The sequence below is a fragment of the Octopus sinensis genome, linkage group LG1, assembly GCF_006345805.1.
Source record: "Octopus sinensis linkage group LG1, ASM634580v1, whole genome shotgun sequence".
NCBI classification, from domain to species: Eukaryota; Metazoa; Mollusca; class Cephalopoda; order Octopoda; family Octopodidae; genus Octopus; species Octopus sinensis.
The window spans coordinates 97206440-97227436 of record NC_042997.1 but is presented as its reverse complement, the minus strand read 5'-3'; the positions used below and the strand labels follow the sequence as shown (position 1 = coordinate 97227436).

General features: G+C 36.2%; 1 protein-coding gene across 1 annotated transcript in view; it reads left to right on the top strand.

Moving 5' to 3' along the window:
• LOC115219244 (rhomboid-related protein 2-like) overlaps nt 1–20997 on the top strand; it is an 88831-nt gene that overhangs the window by 33125 nt on the left and 34709 nt on the right. Inside the window, exon 2 of the mRNA XM_029789392.2 lies at nt 20463–20486. Within this exon, the coding sequence (XP_029645252.1) occupies nt 20463–20486 (24 nt within the window). The remainder of the gene's footprint in view (nt 1–20462; nt 20487–20997) is intronic.

Below are 20997 nucleotides of genomic sequence, written 5' to 3'. Positions count from 1 at the left end.
TGGTGTTCATGTAAAGAGTTCAGGCCACTTGAGGTCCAGGGAGGCTTTGAACAAAGCGGTCGTCGGCATCTTCACCATCTCGTCTGGCAGCTTGTTCCACGGATCCGCAACCCGGATGGAGAAAGCTCCTCTCCTTCGATTGAGATGAAATCGTTGCAGGTAGAGCTTTTCGGAATGACCCCGCAGCCGACGCTCTGGAGCAGGAGTGAAGAACAGCTTTTTCGAGAGGTTACACTTTCCGCTTATGATGTTGTATTGGAATAAGTAAAATAAAAAATAGGATAGATATGTGGATGTTTAATTGACTGAATGGTTGCTTAGTGATGGTTGTTTATAAATCCAGGTCAGGTTTGATGAAGCTGACTTGTGATCAGATATATATCAACAGAGATTATTCTCTGATTTTTCTTTTGATATGTGTCCTGAGGAGGCTCCAGATTCCTGACAATTAGAATTAATTGATTTGCAGTTGGATAACTTAATAAAATTGAAATATAAGAATCTGTTTTTTTTTTGGACTTCTACAAATCCATCAATCCTGAGAAATTCCCTGCTTTACATAAAAATGCTTTGAAATTCATATCTCAGTTTTTGACGTCTGATCAATATGAGTTTTTTTTCCAAATTGAATGATGCAAAAATCGTCTTCATACCAGACTGACGAAGACCTGAGTAATGAACTAAGAATGGCAGTTTCTTCAAAGGCTTGTGATATTCGTAAACTTTCAAAAAAAAAAAAAAAAAGCGAAACCAAGCAGTTTCATCCCTCTCACTAAACAAAACCAAATTTTTAAATTAAGGCTGATTAGCTTTTATAAAATTATCATTAGGATAAATTTGCTTGAATATGTCATTTACATATTATGTTATTTAGGTATTAATGTAATTTTTCAAAATTAAATTCAGTCTGTGCTTGATTGTTATGATTCTTCCAACATTAGGATAGGTACATTTTGAAAAATATAGAATACCTCATAAGTAATATAAACATCCTAAATTTAGTGCCAGTGTTAATGAAGATGCCATGTGTTAATTCTTCATCACTGTCAAAATTAATTGAAATATTCGTAATGTGTTTTAAAAGAAATAGAGTAATAAAAAGTTTGAGTAAAATGATATTTGAAGGAGATTTGGATGTTGAGGAGAGGCTTCTATTTAGATGGATGAATAAACTGATGTTATAGCATTTTGTTGAAACATACACAAACATAGTTGTAGAGTTAAGAAGCTTTGTAATGATGAAGTCATTTGGTTCACTCCCACTGTGAGCAAGTGTCTTTTGCTAGATCCTTAGCCTGACCAATGTCTTGTGAGTGAAAATTGGTAGGAAACCGTAAGCAATGGCAAGACTTTGTATTAGTTACTGTTATTGTTTATATATGCCACTAAAAACATGTAGCTATTGAGTGGTTTATCGTTCAAATGACAGGTAGATTAACCCTTTTGTTACCATATTTATTTTGAGATGCTCTGTGTTTCTCTCAATTAATTTTAAATATAACAAAGAATTTAATAAAATAACTTAGTTATCATTAAGCTGGTGTTAGTAACATAAATTGTGACTAAGGTTTAGTGGAAGATTTTAATGCAGAATTTTTTAAAATAAGACATTTGTACTATAGAGCCAGAGGTGGTTTCAGGTGGGTTAGTATCAAAAGAGTGTTATACCTTATTTGGGAGCAAGTAAAGGCCAGTGACAGGAAGAGCATCCAACTGTTAGGGAAAAAAAACTGTTTCAATAAGTTTTATCTAACTCACGCTAGCATGGAAAAAGTAAATGATGATATTGCAGAGATCTAGTAGATAATTAGAAAGCTATTTGCTAGATCTAAGTAAGAGTTAGCAATGGAGAGGGTATCCAACTATAAACTCAATGCATATTAGTCCAACTCATGGATATAAAATGGATATAAAACAAGTGAATGTACTTATATGAATTGATTCACAAAAGTCTCTTGCTAGCAAATTTCATTCACAAAGTACTGGTCATTCTTAAACTATGGTTGAAAATACTTGCCCTTTGAAGTAAGAAAAGAGAGAAAAAAAATGCACTCCTGTTTTCCAAAATATCCTAATAAGGTAATGAGACTTGAGCCATTGATTATTCTATGTAAAATAATTATGAAAAATAATTATTCAATGTAAAATAATTACATAAGTGGAAAACAAATCCATCATTCTGGTTCTAAAATATCCAGATAAGCTAATAAAATTAGTCATTGATTAGTCATGGTTAAAAATTTATGTTTAAATACATCCTTCTTTCATAGTTGCATCATGTATCACCATCATGTATCACATCATATTTTCTGACCTACATGTCATAAAATATTAACTTTAAATGACTCACATGTAGTTAGAATGAGATTATTTACATACATTTTGTTTTCAGCCATAAAAAATATTGTTCCTTAATGTAGTGTTTTCCAAAGTGGATTCTGAATAATCTCAGGGTTCTGTGAACAAATTCTGAGTACTGTGAGATAAGATACCTTTCAATAAAAATATATATGTAGGCACACACATGGGTGTGCGGTTAAGAAGTTCACTTCCCAACAATATTGTTTCAAGTTCAATCCAGCTGCTTGGCACCTTAGACAAGTTTCTTCCTCTAAAGCCTTGGGATAACTAAAGCTATGTGAGTGGATATAGTAGATGGAAACTGAAAGAAGCCCATTGTATTTATATATATTTATGTGTATGTATATATTTATATATGTGTGTATTTGTCTCCTTCTCTTTATATCACAAGATAGTTATAAATGAGTGTTGCTTCATACAAGCAAAGACCCTTATTGCCAGTCTGCTGTGAAAACATGTCCAACTATGGGACAATTACATCTTTGCTTGGGAACAGGCGAGAGATGGTTACTGCAAAGGTATCTGAGCTTAGAATGTTTTCCTCAATGAATTCCATCTGACTCACACAAGCATAAAAAAGTGGATGCTTACAGTGATGATAAAAATAATTTAAAATTTTGGCACAAGGCCAGCAATTTCAGTCGAGGGTATAAATTGATTATATTGACCTCAGCACTCAACCGGTACTCGTTTTATTGATTGCTAAAGGATGAAAGCAAAATTGACCTTGGCAGAATAACAATGATGATAATAATGTTAATGATTTTGTAATGAAATTATATTCACCATTTTCAAAATAAGCTGTAGATTTCTTTTTTATGAAAACATTCTTTTTTTAAAACGGTATTTGTTTCATTTAATGTCTTATTAAAATTAGTGTGGCAAGGTTTTTGAAATATAGATATGGGTTCTGTGATTTTTGGGAAATTGTACATATAATGGGTTCTTTAACTCTTTTAGAGCTTTAGGGAGAATTTTCTTCAGATTTTGAATTGCTTTTACTTGTAGTTTCACCCTCAGTGCTTAGTATAAATGGCTCAATAGATTTGTTGACCATTCTTCTATTTGTTACTGAAGAATTTATGCTACAATTTTCAAATCAGAGGATGTATAGACAAAAATATACACTAACTCTTTCTTTGTTTCTCTCTCTCTAAATGTCCTTATTTTTGTCTCCCTTTCAGCACTTTTCTCTCTCTCTCTGCTCCTTCCTTCCTTCCTCTGCCTGTCTGTCTCTCTCTTTCTCTCTTTCTCTCTCTCTCTGGAATATAAAAAATATATATATTTAATATAATGAAGAGCATGTATTAGAGTGTATGTAAAATGAATGCCTGACATAAGATATAAAATTAACTTTTAATGATTCACTTGTGAAGCTTGTAATGATTGTTCCTGATAAATATGTTGACATGATAAGAATGGTGATATTAATATACCTAAGTCATTGTGTGTGGTGTAATAATATAGTAACATGTTGCTACTGTCAAAGACATTTCAATTATCTTTTGTGTATTCAAGACTGTCTAACAACTTTCCTTTTTTAAGCTGTTTCTTTAGCAGGTTTAGTGACTAGGAAAAGATTCCCTTTTAATGTCTGCTTTCCATGTAATGCAAATTGTCTTGGTATAATTTTGAAAGGGTTGCAAAGACAAAAATCTTTAACTTTTAAGATATTAGATGAAATGTAAAATGTTTGTGTATGCATGGAAAAGTGGATGTTAAAACAATGATGATAACAATGATGATGATTTTATGTATCTTCATCTTCATTATCATTTTCATCATCATTATCATCATCATTTTCATCATCATCATCATCATCATCATTGTCATCTTCTTTTAATGTCTGCTTTCCATGTTGGCATAGATTGGATGGTTTGGCAGGATCTGATGAGGTGAAAGACTGTAACCATACACCAATGTCTCCTTTAGTATGGTTTCCATGACTTTATGAAGTGTACCAGGTACTTTTATGTGGCAACAACACTAGTGAGGTGGCCATGTACCTCGTGAAACTATCCCCTATAACTAACTGGGATTACACTTGAGAGCGATGTAGCTTTATGCTTGGTGATAATAAAATATAGGCAATGGCACTGGCTACAATGACAAGGGTTCCAGATGATCCAATCAACAGAACAGCCTGCTCATGAAATTAACATGCAAGTGGCTGAGCACTCCACAGACATATGTACCCTTAATGTAGTTCTCAGGAAGATTCAGTATGACACGGAGTGTGACAAGGCTGGCCCTTTGAAATACAAGTACAACTCATTTTTGCCAGCTGAGTGGACTGGAGCAGCGTGCAATAAAATATCTTGCACGAGGGCACAACACATCACTGGGAATTGAACTCACAACCTTGTGATCATGAGTGAATACCCCTAATCACTAAGCCACATGCCTTCAGATTTTAGGCAATAAGAGCTAACATTTACTACAAGCAAAATCTGAGGAATATTTCCCCTAGGAAAACATCAAAAGTTAATTTTATTTTATTTTGTTAATTTTGTTTTGATTTTCATTATCTTCAATTTTTTACATCCACTTTTCCATGCTTGCATGGGTTTGATGGATTTTATTGAGGTAGATTTTTCTATGGCTGAGTGCCCTTCCCTGTCACCAGCCCTCACTTGTTTCCAAGCAGGGTAATATTTTCTTATAGTCATATATGGTATGCAGGATGTTAGAAATGTATGACACTACTAGTATCATAGTGACACTCATTTACAATTATCACATGATATCAAAATGAGGAAACAGAAGTATGCATGTGCGCGCGCACACACACACACACACACACACACAGAAACACAGACATACACTCCCTCCATACACATAAGCATACACACAAACATACACATATGTACACTCAAACACATATACACATACAAACACAAGCAAACACACACACAAGCAAACACACACGCACTCAAACATACACGCACATACAAACATACACGCGCACAAACATACATGCACGCACAAACATACATGCACACACAAACATACATGCACACAAACATACACGCACATATATATATATATATATATATATATATATTATATATATATATATATATAAAAGTTGTCAAAGAATCCATAAGTCAGAATAAATAGGCATTTTTAATAGGCATATTTATATACATACATATTAACACACATACACATTGTATGTGAATACTTGTTATAAATAAATAGCTTAAGCTATTTGATATCATATCTGTCACTTGCCAGGTGCAGTTGGTTGCATCTTCTAAATTTAAATTTCCTTCTCTCTCAAGTTGAAACATGCTGCTTCGTTACTCTGTTAGACATCCTAACACTTGCATATTTGCAAGTTGCAGCTGAAATCCTGGAGTGTGTGGGTTAAAAGATCAGTAAATGTAAATTGACATTGATATCTATTTCAAGAGGGTGTCGAAAATAAAAATAAATGCAAACTCCATGTGGTGTAACTGTTGATCATGTTGGTAGTAGATTTGTGTACCAATATTAGTGGTGGTGGTGGTGGTGGTGGGTTCCTTTTTTATCGTAGATAAATAGATCACGCACAAGCATTATCTGTAGTTCATGGAGTGTATATTGGAAGACATATAGTTGACTGTAGAGATAGAGGTATGCATAAGTGATCTCTAGAAGTTGTGAAACAAATGGATTTGGAAAAGTGGTATACTTTAGTGGTTCTTAACTGGAGTCCATATGAGATTTTGCAGGATCCATGGAAGCAAAATAGTAATTTGGGGATCTATGGGAATATTTAAGGGGGTCATGAAAAAATTTTGTTTTAGATGTATTTATTGCAAGAAACAACTTGGTTTCTTTCTCTAATACTTAACATAGTTCAACATGTTTCTGGCCACTGAAACACATTTGCTCAGAGAGTTCTGTTGCATGTGAATGTGTGAATAGCAAAATAGGAATTTTGTAAGAAGTATCTATAAAACTAGTTTTTCAATATCGAATAGCTAAGTGGGGGGGAAAGGGTCCACCAAAGTAAAATGGTTATCGTGGGAGTGGGGGTGGGGGCAGAGGCAGAAAACAAAACAAGACAAAAAATAGTGATTGAGAATTCCTGGTATAGATTTAAATATATTGTTGTTTGAACATGCATTTACATCCTGATTAAGTAATAGCTAGATAAAGCAGGTTATGATGTGTTGACTCCCCATTTACTTGGCTACCATTCCTACTGTCTATTATGATTGCTAATTTAGGTCATTTTACTCTAATCCTTCCTAATAAACCATGTTCCATCTAGTATCTGTTTATTGGTCAAAGCATTAACAATTGGTATCCTGGTATATACATACATGCATGCATGCATGTATGCATGCATGTATGTATGTATGTATGTATGTATGTATGTACGTACCAGGATACCAATTGTTAATACTTTGACCAATAAGCAGTTACTAGATGGAACATGGTTTATTAGGAAGGATTAGAGTAAAATGTATGTATGTATGTATGTATGCATGCATGCATACATACATACATATATATAATAGTAAAATTAATGAATAATTAATAATTTTACCAAGTAGTTCGGTATGTTAAAAGAACCATTATTGGTAAACTTATACAAAAATTCTATAATTATGAGTATAATTATAATTAGAGGTCAGCAAAAATTTGCTTCACCACATACAGGAGATTTTCTTATGGCAGTGAAATAGTTAGTTTTAACTGTTATTTCTAAATTTCAGTATGTGGTGAAGCAAATTTTTGCTGAACCCTAATTATAATTATACTCATAATTATAGAATTTTTATATATATTTATATATAGACAGACATATTCATGCATTTGCCTTTATTCACATGTGTGCATGTGTTTATATCATAAGAATTTAGAACCGTCAAGAAACATGTAATAAATAATTTTTAATGATGCAATTCAAAGTTGGTAAACCGATTAATAATAGCATATAGAATATTGGGATTTAAGTTTGAGATCATGCTGGTTTGATGGACCCTATAGTTATACAATATTATTTATCATTTTATCAAACTTTGGGTTCAACTGCTAAAAATGATTCAGGCATGGCGGTATGGAAAAGAGTTAGCTTCTCAATCACATGGTTCTGGGTTTAGTCCCACAGTATGACACTTTACACGAGTGTCTTCTGCTAAGCCTTGTACTGGGTAAAACTTTGTATTTGAGTTTGGTTGACAGAAATTGAAAGGAGCCCATCATCACACACACACACACACACACCACACACACACACACCACACACACACACACACACACACACACACACACACATATATATATATATATGTATATATATATGTATATATATATATATATATATATATATATATATATACACACACACACATATACAAGGTGCAGTGAATAAATTGTTGTCTAAATTACACGAAAATGAAAATAACACTGTCATCTCATTTTAACAGATATATTTACCAAAATTACATAAAAATATCTTGAAACACTAAAGAGTAAATTTATTCAATAAAATTGTCATTGGCTTCAACCTTGATCTCCAGACGACTTCGGAATCTGATGCAACTTTACTGGACAGTCTCCTTGTTTAAGTTGGTGAATGCTGCCATAATACTTGCCTTCAGTTCATCTTTGGTGTTACAAGGAGTTTTGTTGGTCTCTTGCTCAACTGTGCTCCACACAAAATAATCAAGGGGGTTGCAGTCTGGAGAGTTAGGTGGCCAGATTTTAGGGATGATGTGGTTTTAGAAATTGCCTGACAGACATGACTGGGTTCTCTTACTTGTGTGGCATGGTGCAGAGTCCTGTTGTCAGACATAGGGTCTCCCAGCAGCCACTGTCTTGATTCAGGGCAGTACTACCTCCTCAAGGCACTTGATGTAGACCTCCATGCTGAGTCTGAGTGGGAAGATAAATGGTGGCATAATGTTGCCATCACTAGTGATCCCTTCAAACATGATGTTGACTGGATGTTTGGTTTTTATCACTCTTGGTACATGTACATTATTTACATTATTTACCTTTGACGGATATTTGTCCTCATCTTGTTTGTTGTTAACATGTTTTGGCTGATATACCCTCCAGCCTTCATCAGGTGTCTTGGTGAAATTTCGAACCTGGGTTCTCATTCCTAAGGTATTTTTCAATGTTGTTATTATTATTATAATTATTATTCAAGTTACTGCTTGGAATCGAACTCGGAATCTTGGGGTTAGTAGCCTGTGCTCTTAACCCCAAGATTCTGAGTTCGATTCCAAGCAGTGACCTGAACAACAACAACAACAACAATAATAATAATGATAATAATAACGTTGAAAAATACCTTAGGAATGAGAACCCAGGTTTGAAATTTCCCCAAGACACCTAATGAAGGCTGGAGGGTATATCAGCCGAAACGTGTTAACAAGCAAGATCAAGACAAATATACGTCAAATGTAAATAATGTACATAATTCCTCATCTCTTAAATATAGAATTGTATTACTCTTGGTACATGTTTTTGGGACTTGGCAAGTCAACAGGTGTTCTATGTGTTTACCATCTGATCCTGGCAGAAATTTTTCTTTTCTGAGAAAAACCAAAGCATGTTCAATTGGAGGTGATGCTTGAGTTTGTTCAAAAGCTTTGTAACATGGTCTGTCCTCTTGTCCTTGATGGCTTGGAATAACATGGTCTTTCCTCTTGTCCTTGATGGCCCTTTCTCATCTTGTATGAGGAATACCAAATGTCTTCATGCACTACCTGCCTGATAAGAAACTCAGACACTCCCATGTCCCTGGCGATGGACCTGATTGACTTGGAGGGATTGTTGTCAATCATGGCCTGGATCTTACAAACAAATTCAGTAGTTCTTCTCTTATCAGAATGACCAGAGTGAATTTTCTGAGCTGCTGTACCTTTGTAATCACCATTAGACTCATCCAACTCTTTCCAAATCCTCTGCACTGTCCTCAGATTGACACCCAGACACTCTGAAATGTTTGTATTGGAGCTTCTGGTGTGAATGCTAAGCAGTACAGCATGTTGTTTCCAAATTTCTGGCTGAGTGACTTGTGTAATGATGGTGTTTTTCTCACAGATGGTGCCCAACTGACCCCACTATACTGTGTAGTTGACAAAATCATGGCGACAATTTACTCATCGCACCCTATATATATATATATATATATATATATATACTTACTATTTATTATTTAGTACTTTATTTAGTTTTAGGTAAATGTTTTATCGTATCTTTAATTTTTTTCTATATGGTATGATTTAAGTATATCATTGTTGAATTGCTTCATGGTAGTCCTTCTCTAATTTATATACATGTGTATATATATATATATATCTCCATGTGTGTGTTCCTCACCACTGCCTGATAATCAGTGTTGGTTTGTTTATGTTCCTGTAACTTAGCACTTCAGCAACTGAGACTAGCAGAGTAAGTACTGGGCTTAAAAAAACCCAAAAGGCACTGGGATCATTTTGTTCAACTAAATCCTTCTGGACAGACACACACATACATCATATGCATGTAGGTTTGCTTATGTATTTGTAGTTTAATTTATGTGTGTGTATCTTGCTTACAGACTTACACTATGGAAGTAAATATGTGTATATGAAGGTCAATATATTTGCCTAATATTTATGTATAATTCTTTGTGTGTCTATGTGTGTGTGTGTTTGTAATATCTATGTATATTTAGGAATGAACGTGTTGGTGTATGAAGATGTATGTTTGTGTCTTTTTGTGTGTATCTTTGTCCCTTTTTTTCTTATACTTACTGGGTCTCTAGACACACACACACACACACAGTCTCTATGGCCTGCACAGACTCTATTCGATGTGCAGAAATTAAGTTAACAAAACCTTCGCTCATGTCTTTGTGACAGACAGTTATTTCGTGTGAAAGCAACAATGTTTTCTTAAGAAATAACCAAACTATATGGTTGTTATTTTATTTTTTTTTTCTTCTGTATTTCAATGATCAAGTATTTTGAACTGTTCAGTTTGAACACACTGAGGTATGTTTTCACATTTAGACTAAAGGTCTGTCTCTGTCTGCTGGTTTGTCTGTCTGTCCACTTGCCTGCACGTCAGTGGTCTGTTTGTTTGTTCATTTTGCTGTCAGTTTTAATTTTTCTTTGCCAATTTCATCTTCTTAAGATATTGAGAGAAAGTCAGGCATACTGGTAGACAGTGCCATATACAGACAGGTAGAAAAGATAAACAAATAGATAGATAGATAGATAGATAGATAGATATATATATATATATATATATATATAGATATATATAGATATATATAGATATAGAGAGAGAGAGAGAGAGAGAGTGAAGACATTGGAAAGATAAAAGCTGGGAACAGAAAACCCTGTAGACAGTAACATATACAGACAGACAGACAGAAAACGCATAGCAGAAAACTATCAGACAGGTACATATATACAGACAGACAGCCACAGACTCTGGGAGACAAATAAGTAGATAGTGATAAACAATGACAGACAAGTAGAAAAGACTGAGAGAGATAAAGAGAGAGAGAGAGATAGAGAGAGCTAGAGAGATAGATAGATAGAGGGAGAAAGAGAGATAGAGAGAGAGAAAGACAGACAAATGGGCAGACAGCCAGTAACAGACTCTTTGAGAAACAGATAACCAACAAACATAAACACATAGAAAAGACAAGAACAGACCAGCAGAAAAGTCAGGGACAGACTGGCAAAAGAAGATGGACAGACCAGTAGAAAAGACAGGGACAGACTGGCAGATGAGAGAGGGACAGGCCGGCAGATGAGAGAGGGACACGGCAGATGAGAGAGGGACAGGCCGGCAGATGAGAGAGGGACAGGCCGGCAGATGAGAGAGGGACAGACTGGCAGATGAGAGAGGGACAGGCCGGCAGATGAGAGAGGGACAGGCCGGCAGATGAGAGAGGGACAGACCGGCAGATGAGAGAGGGACAGACTGGCAGATGAGAGAGGGACAGGCCGCAGATGAGAGAGGGACAGACTGGCAGATGAGACAGAGACAGACCAATAGAAAAGACAGGGACAGACTGGCAGATGAGAGAGGGACAGGCCGGTAGATGAGAGAGGGACAGGCCGGCAGATTAGAGAGGGACAGACCGGCAGGTGAGAGAGGGACAGGCCAGCAGATGAGAGAGGGACAGGCCGGCAGATGAGAGAGGGACAGACCAGCAGAAGAGAAGGGACAGACTAGCAGAAGAGACTGGGACAGACTAGTAGAAAAGACAAGGACAGACTGGGAGAAAATACAGGGACAGACTGGCAGATGAGACTGGGACAGACTGGCAGATGAGAGAGGGACAGGCCGGCAGATGAGAGAGGGACAGGCCGGCAGATGAGAGAGGGACAGACTGGCAGATGAGAGAGGGACAGGCCGGCAGATGAGAGAGGGACAGGCCGGCAGATGAGAGAGGGACAGACCGGCAGATGAGAGAGGGACAGACTGGCAGATGAGAGAGGGACAGGCCGGCAGATGAGAGAGGGACAGACTGGCAGATGAGACTGGGACAGACTGGTAGAAGAGACTGGGACAGACTAGTAGAAAAGACAGGGACAGACTGGCAGATGAGAGAGGGACAGGCCGGTAGATGAGAGAGGGACAGGCCGGCAGATGAGAGAGGGACAGACCGGCAGGTGAGAGAGGGACAGGCCGGCAGATGAGAGAGGGACAGGCCGGCAGATGAGAGAGGGACAGACCAGCAGAAGAGAAGGGACAGATTAGCAGAAGAGACTGGGACAGACTGGTAGAAGAGACTGGGACAGACCGGGAGAAAAGACAGGGACAGACCGGCAGAAAAGACAAGGACAGGCCGGCAGAAGAGACAGGGACAGACTCCAGAGAGACCAGAAAGATAACTACTTACAGCAACAGACAAAGCTAGCAGATATGCAGTTTTGAGAGGCAAACAGAGAAACCAAAGGACATTTGAAACATGCATAGGTTATGTTTAGTCTAAATGTGAAAACATGTTACAGTGTGTTCATACTGATCAACAGTCCAAAATAATTGATCATTAAAAGAAACATAGAAGAAAAAACAACAAAGGAATGTAAAAATACTCAACTATTAATTAGGTTTTTAAAGAAAACATTGTTGCTTTCACATGAAATGACTGTCAAATCAATAAAGGCTTGATAGAATGTTTTGTTAATTTTATATTTCATGTGTGTGTTTGTGTGTATATGTATGTTTATGTGTGTGTGTGTGTGTGTGTGTATACATACAGACACACACACACATATATATATGCACTCTAGATAAATACATATTCAAGATTAACTTACAGATGCAAATACGCAAACGTATATATGTACACAAACACATTACACATACAAACACATATACACAAGCACACACACACACACACAAGCCCACTGATATGCACACACACACTCACACAGAGAAAAACATACTTGCATAGAGATATATACACACATACAAATGCACTAACATTACAATTATGCACGAACATGTCCTTAATATATAAATTCTTTTATCTCCCCTAACAATAGGAAAAAGAAAAAAGAAATGGCCATCCAATTGATTGGCAACACATTTCTGGCCTGCAAATCTACTCTCTATTCATTCTTCTGCTTTTTTTTTTTTTACTACAGTCACTGACTACAATTAAGGTGATATTTCCCAACATCCAGATATGTTTCCATGGAAGATTGGAAATGATAGACACTGCTTGTATGACAGTGACTTTCATTTACAACTATCATATGATGTCAAGGCAAAGACACACACACACACACACAAACACACATACATGATGGGCTTCTTTCAGTTTCCATCTACTAATTTCACTCACAGGTCATTGGTTGGCCTGGGGATATACGAGAAGACATCTGCCCAAGATGCCATACGGTGGGTCTGCACCTGAAACCATGTGGTTTGAAAGCAAACTTTTAGTACTTATTCTATTGGTCTCGTTTGCTGAACCACTAGTTTACAGGGACATAAACACACCAACATCAGTTGTCAAGTGATGGTGGGGGTACAGACACAAAGACACATACACACATAAATATATACATACACACACACACACATATACATATCTACATGTATACACATAAATATATACATATATACACATATATACACAAATACACACACACATATATATATATACACACACATAAATATATACATCACTTCTCGAGCGTAATACTAATACATCTATTTGTTGTCCACACTACCTGTCTTCCTCTTTTGTTTTTTTGTGTGAATTCTCCTAAATATATCCATATATGTATATATATGATGGGCTTCTTTCAGTTTCCGTCTACCAAATCCACTCACAAGGCTTTAGTTAACCTTAAGCTATAGTAGAAGACATTTGCCCAAGGTGCCATGCTGAGGGACTGAACCTAGAACCATGTGGTTGGGAAGCAAGCTTCTTACTACACAAGTATGTTTGAATGTATGTATGCATGCATACATGCACAACAAGTATAGTGTTAAAAATATAAAAACAAAATTGTAATAAAATAAAAAGAAAATTTATATTCTTATCACTCTAATGCTAAAATATATCCCTCATGTCAACATAGAAGATGAACGAATGTTAAAAACTTATAAGTTTACACATATATGTATATCTGTATACACATATTCACACGTGTGTTTGTGTGCATGTACATATATCCCAATCTCTCTCAATATCTCAGATGATGCAAGCAGTTGTTGGCAATCATTCTTCAAACTCTCTCTTCCCTCTTCCCCCTTAGTGATCAGCAGTATGGCTTCTGAGGAGTAGATTTACATGAGACCTATTTTTGTCACACACACACACACACACACATACACACACACATATACATACACACAATTTGACACCTTTTAAAACTTCAGTGAAATAAATCTCATTGCACTTGATGTTAGCAAAGCTAGCAGCATTGCTTTCAAACAAATTACTGCTACAAACCAATGAGTGGATTCCTTCATAAGAAGTCAATCAGCTAGAAATAACAGCCAAATATCCATTCATCCTTACCTTGCAATTTTGATATCTTTTATCTTTTCTTTTACTTGTTTTAGTCATTTGACTCTGGCTATGCTGGGGCATGGCCCTGAAGGGTTTTGCTAGCCAAACAGATCAACCCCAGGACTTATTTTTTAAAGCTTAGTACTTATTCTGTTGGTCATAAATACATAAAAACACTGACTTCGGTTGTCAAGTGGTGGTGAGGGAACAAACACAGATACAAAGACACACACACACACACGATGGGCTCTTTCAGTTTCCAGCTACTAAATTCACTTACAAGGCTTTGGTTGACTTAAGGTGTCACACAGTAGGACTGAACCCAGAACCATGGGGTTGGGAAACAAGCTTCTTACCACACAGTCACGTCTGCAGACGAAAAAAGAAAAGTGGATATTATTAACCAATTGATTAATTATTTAATCAATTATTTGAGTAAACATTTGGTTAATCACTCAATCAGTTGTTTGTCAAAGTTCTTCAAATCTGTCTGGAGTAGAGAGGGTATGTCGTTGATGAGGTCACAACTGATGAAAGAACTTTTACAAATTATTGATTGATTAAACAATTGATTAAGCAATCGATCAGTTAGTTGGTTAAATAACTAGCAAATTGACTAATAATAAAGAAGTGAAATTGAACTAGTACATGTGTTTATTATTGGCATAATGACCCTACCTCAAATCTATTTTGTGTTCATATCAAGAATCTTGCAAACCTAATACAAAAAAGATGAAAGGGATAGTCACAATAGAAAAACTTTTGACCATTGACTTGATTGATCAGGGTTGACTTGTTGCTAAGGGTAAAGATTAACGATCTTCTTTGGTCATGAATAACCATGGGATTGCACATAGAAAGTTTCTCTCTGAGGCACAAGTCGAGGCAAGGTTGTTTACGAAAGGCCAGCAGTTGTCCTTGCATACCAGCCTCCCCTCTCCTCACCCCCAATGTTACCCAAGGTAAAAGAAAAAGCTAATACAAATTGCCACCAGTAATATTGCAACTTGAGTAATGTGAAATAGTGTCTTGCTCAAAAACACAACACACAGTCTGGTCCAGGAATCAAACTCACTACCTCAGGATTGTGAGACTGACAACAATTATATCTTGCTCATCTATGGGTTTCACTCATATCTGATCAACTGTATGGGAACTTTCAATTATACCATTGCCATTATAACATGTGTGGACAGAGTTCTTATCAGTTCACACTATCATCTCTTGGTTTCAGTAATACTGTGGGTTTTCTATATTTGTAATAGTATACATCTTTCAGACTTTTTCCAACTCTCTTGATTGTGAATTTTATATTACTATCATTATGCAGATAATTTACAAATATACTTATGTGGAAGAAATCTGAGATAAATAGTTGAATACTAGAAGTAATAACCTATGTAGACTGGGTTTATTAATACCTAAAATAAATACAATCACATGAATTCATATTTCGGATAAATTACATTTAAAAAATATTTTCTAGTTCATATATTTTTATTGAGTGGTCTTGTTGTTTTTTGACATGTGCACTTAATTCAATTACTCTTTCTTTGTGTGTGTGTGTGTGTATCATCATCATCATCATCATTTAATGCCCATTGTTCATGCTGGCATGGGTTGGATTGTTTGACCAAGGCTGGTAAGCTGAAGGGCTGCACCAAACTCCAGTCTGATTTGGTATGGTTTCTACCACTGGATGCCCTTCCTAATGCCAACCACTCCAAGAGTGTAATGGGTGCTTTTACATGCTACTGGCATGGGTGCCAGTCATGTGATACCAGCATTGGTTACATTGTCTCCGTGAGGCCCAATGCTCAAGTGGTGCTTTCTATGTGCCACTGGCATGGATGCCAGTTACATGAATCCAGCATTGGCCAAAATGTACATGACACCAGCATTGGTCATCACACACACACACACGCACATACACACACGCACACACACATTAGGTGCTAGCATGAGTATAGGAGCAAACATGGTTGTATGGTTAGAAGTTTGTATTCCAACCACATAGTTCCAAGTTTAGTCCCTCTGTGTGGCCTCTTGGGCCAGTATCTTCTACTATAGCCCCATGCCAACCAAAGCCTTGTGAGTTGATTTAGCAGACAGAAACTGAAAGAAGCCCAGTGTATGTGTGTGTTTGAATCTTGTTGTTTTGAGATTATGTAATAGTTGTAAATGATTGGCGCTGTCACACCATCTGTGTCATTCATTTCTAGTATTCTCTGAGAACATGTCTGGTCATGGGGAAATATTACCTTGCTGGGAAATAGGCGAAGATTGGTGAGAGAGCAAGGGCATCAAGCTGTAGAAAATCCATCACAACAAATTCTGTCTAATCCATGCAAGCATAGAAAAGAGAATGTTAAAACAATGATGTTACACATTTAGATGTGAGATTCTTTGTGTGAATATGCAAGACAAACTCATGTTACAGAGGTTCTTGAATTAATTTATAAAATGTTTCATTTTTGTAGGCGTAGGAGTGGCTGTGTGGTAAGTAGCTTACTTATGAACCACATGGTTCCAGGTTCAGTCCCACTGCATGGCACCTTGGGCAAGTGTCTTCTACTATAGCCTCGGGCCGACCAAAGCCTTGTGAGTGGATCTGGTAGACAGAAACTGAAAGAAGCCCGTCATATGTATGCATATATGTATGTGTGTGTATATGTTTGTGTGTCTGTGTTTGTCCCCCCCAACATCGCTTGACAACCGATGCTGGTGTGTTTACGTCCCCATAACTTAGCGGTTTGGCAAAAAGAGACTGATAGAATAAGTACTAGGTTTACGAAGAATAAGTCCTGGGGTCGATTTGCTCGACTAAAGGCGGTGCTCCAGTATGGCCACAATCAAATGACTGAAACAAGTAAAAGAGTTGATTAACGTTTTTTGTTTTTTTAACTAGCATAATTTTTTAAAAGCACAGCTAATGGAAGTATGCTTTAAATGCATTTGACTTCATGATATTTATGTCAGCATAAACAAAATCTGTTTAGCTGACTTTCTCTTTAGAAGATAATTTAGATCAGTGACTATCAGTTTTTGTATATGCCTTTCCTCTTTTAGAAATATTATTAGTTGGTGGTGGTGGTGGGGACTATTTTGCTTCTTGCAGTGTTTATTAATCACAGCTGTATCATATAAATATGTTTGTAATAGTTAAAACAAAAATAAACATCATATATAAATGTAGATAAAATTGTATATTAACATTCAAAATTCTATAAAGACATAAGAACTACAACAAATTAACGTCAGTAAGATGTACTTTATTTTGAAAAAAAAAAAAAAATTTCTTAGAAATAGAATACCAAAAATGTATTATAATTAGCACTTTTTATTCAATGCGTTTTGTGGCGTATACAAACTTGCAAGTTTTTCAGTAGCTGGCTGCAGTGTTATTAATGCCAAATGAAGATAACTTCTTTTTATAATATGCGTTTTTATAGGAGGTAAATCATCCCATTAGAGCCATATCCAGCAAGAAGTGGGAAAAGCAGTAAGATATGACTCATGTTGCATTTGGGGTGGGGGTGGGGGGTTAGTGTTGTCAAGTGTCTTTATAAAAATTATCATATAGGCACAGGCATGACTGTGTGGTAAGAAGCTTGCTTCTCAACCACATGGTTCTGGGTTCAGTCCCACTACATGGTACCTTGGGCAAGTATTTTCTTCTATAGCCTTGGGCTAACCAAAGCCTTGTGACTGGATTTTGGTAGATGGAAACTGAAAGAAGCCACAAAGGCAACAAGCTAGCAGAAATGTTAGCACGCCGGGTGAAATGTTTAGTGGTATTTCATCTGCTGCTATGTTCTGAGTTCAAATTCCACCAAGGTCGACTTTGCTCTTCATCCTTTCGGGGTCGATTAAATAAATACCAGTTACACACTAGGGTCGATATAATTGACTTAATCCATTTATCTGTCCTTGTTTGTCCCCTTTGTGTGTAGCCCCTTGTGGGCAGTAAAGAAATAGGAAACTGAAAGAAGCCTGTTGTATATATATATATTTATATATATATATGTATAAATCTACGTGTGTGTGTCTTTGTGTCTGTGTTTGTCTCCCCAATCTCCATTTGCCAACCAGTGTTGGTGTTGTTATGTCCCTGTAACTTAGCAGTTTGGCAAAAGAGACTGATGGAAGAAGTACTAGGCTTACTAAGAATAAGTCCAGGGGTTGATTTCTTCAACTAAAAACCCTTAAAGGTGGTGCTCCAGCATGGCTGAAGTTGGATGACTGAAACAAGTAAAAGAATAAAAGAAATTGTTATTTCTGTCTTGATAATAAATCAAATTCAGTTGTCTTGCTGACTCTAGATATTGCTATTGTGGTTAGAGGCTCTTTAACTGGGTTTAGAGAGTTTGGTTGTGGTGAAGGAAATTCCAGCACAAAACAGTTGTCAATTTCGTTAATTTGGTTGAGTCCATTTACTTTGGGGAGATCAGAATCTATGATTAGAGCCTGTCCTTTATCTGGGCAACAAAAATAATTTATCTAATTGCTTTTGATAATTGTAATTGCATGTAAGATAATGTATTTAAAAAAGCAAAATCACTGAAATTAGTCTGAATGATATATTAAATAGATGTCAGTATTATGGAATTGTACATAGTTGTTCAGTGGCCAGAATGACAAGATAAGGATTTGAATAAATGCCTAGCAGTGCAAACAAGACAAATATAATCCATCATATATAAATGTATGTATATATCTATGTGCGTGTGTGTGTCTGTATTTATCCCCTTATAACCACTTGACAACTGATATTGGTGTGTTTATGTCTTCGTAACTTGGGAGTTTGGCAAAAGTGACTGATAGAATAAGTATCAAGCTTAAACAAATAAGTCTTGGGGTTAGTTTGTTTGACTAAAATCCTTCAAGGCAGTGCTCTAACATGGCCACAGGCAAGTGACTAAAACAAATAAAATAATAAAAGAATATATAAATAATGTACTGTTTCGTGATGGTAAGATCAACCAAAAAAGTTATATTTTTATGTGTTACTAATAGTTTTATATGTTGAGAAACACCTCACATATTCCTCAGGTACAAACTACATATAATGAACTAAAAATTAAATGAGAGAAGACACGCAAAAAGTTGAGAAGAAAGCATATATAAAATGTGGAAGATTAAAAAACAGAAAATGTAAAAGTAAAAAGGAAAATGGTTAAGCTTCTTTCTCAACTTTTTGTGTTTCTTCTCTCATTCAATTTTTAGTTTGCTATGATATGTGGTTTGTGCCTGATGAATATGAATATGTTTGAGATTTTTCTCAACATATGAAGCTATTAGTAGCACATAAAAACATGCATCTCTTAAATAATATATACATATATATATATGCACATACGTGTGTGTGTGCATATATTGTGTGTGTGTGCATGAGTGTGCTTGTTCACCAGTTCGCTGTGGTATAGCATGTTAGGGATGGCTCCCTGTTAGCACTGGGTGTTAAAATATCTGTAAGTCATAGACAAGTGAGACAACTCACCTCCAATCCCATTAAGGAATGATGTATAATGATATTTTGCCATTTTTGGGCTTATCAATATCATGTACACTGAGTATGTGTGGTCGATTATTTATATATATGTGTGTGTGTGTGTGTGTGTGTGTGTGTGTATGTATATAATATGTGTATGTGTGTGTATAATACACATAAACACCCCGCTCTCTTCTGCATATATCAAACTAAGATTTTGGGAACACAACTATTACTGAATTCTCATGGTTACAAACCATGAGCAATTTGTCCTTAACTTGCAGAACAAGTTTTTTTTTCTTTTTTCTGTCGTTTTACCTCCATTGAAAAGGTGCTGAAGCATAAAGTTCAGTTCGCATAGTTCAATAAGTATTTGTTTTAGATTTTGACTTGAGGTATGCCATGTAACATTTATCTATTCATTTTGTTGTTGGTGTGTTTGGTGTGTTGTTGCTCTTGTTGTTGTATTTATTACTGTTATTATTTAATCACTTTGGTTTCTTTTTGTTTGTCAATGTACTTTAATGTTATATGCATGGTTGAAAATAATAAAAATAAACTATATTCTGTTTCTCTTTCTTTTTTCTTTTCATCATTGAATTTTGCTGCTCTTGTTCAAATTTGAAGAAATATAAACCAATATTTGATGAGGTAAGTTAAATTGTTGTTGTTGTTGTTGTTGTTGTCGTCGTCGTCGTCGTCGTCGCCGCCTTGCCGCCGCCTTGCCGCCTTGCCGCTGCTGCTGCTGCTGCTTGAGAGAGCAGTGCATGCCATCAAAGAGACACTGGGGTAAAATATACGAAGCCCAGTATACCCATCATACACTACCCTTCTGATAAGGGTACGTGAGGCACATGCATCAAAACCATATGTGCGTGACATGGTGATCTCATATCAAGATAAACAGCACATGACCTTGCAGGTGGGGCCCAGTTAGAATTTTCTTCTGGTTGAGTAGCCCATCCCGCTCGAAAGGTCCCTGAATAAGGATTGTTTAAGGATGTTGAACAAACTACCCATGTTTCGAAAGGTGAATTATCCAAACCTCCGAGAATTCCTTTCAACATACGGCTATAATGCTTCCCCACTACTTCTGCACATGATCAGAAATGCACATATCATCAGCCACTAAGAGACATGCTCAACTGGTTAAGGTCAAAAT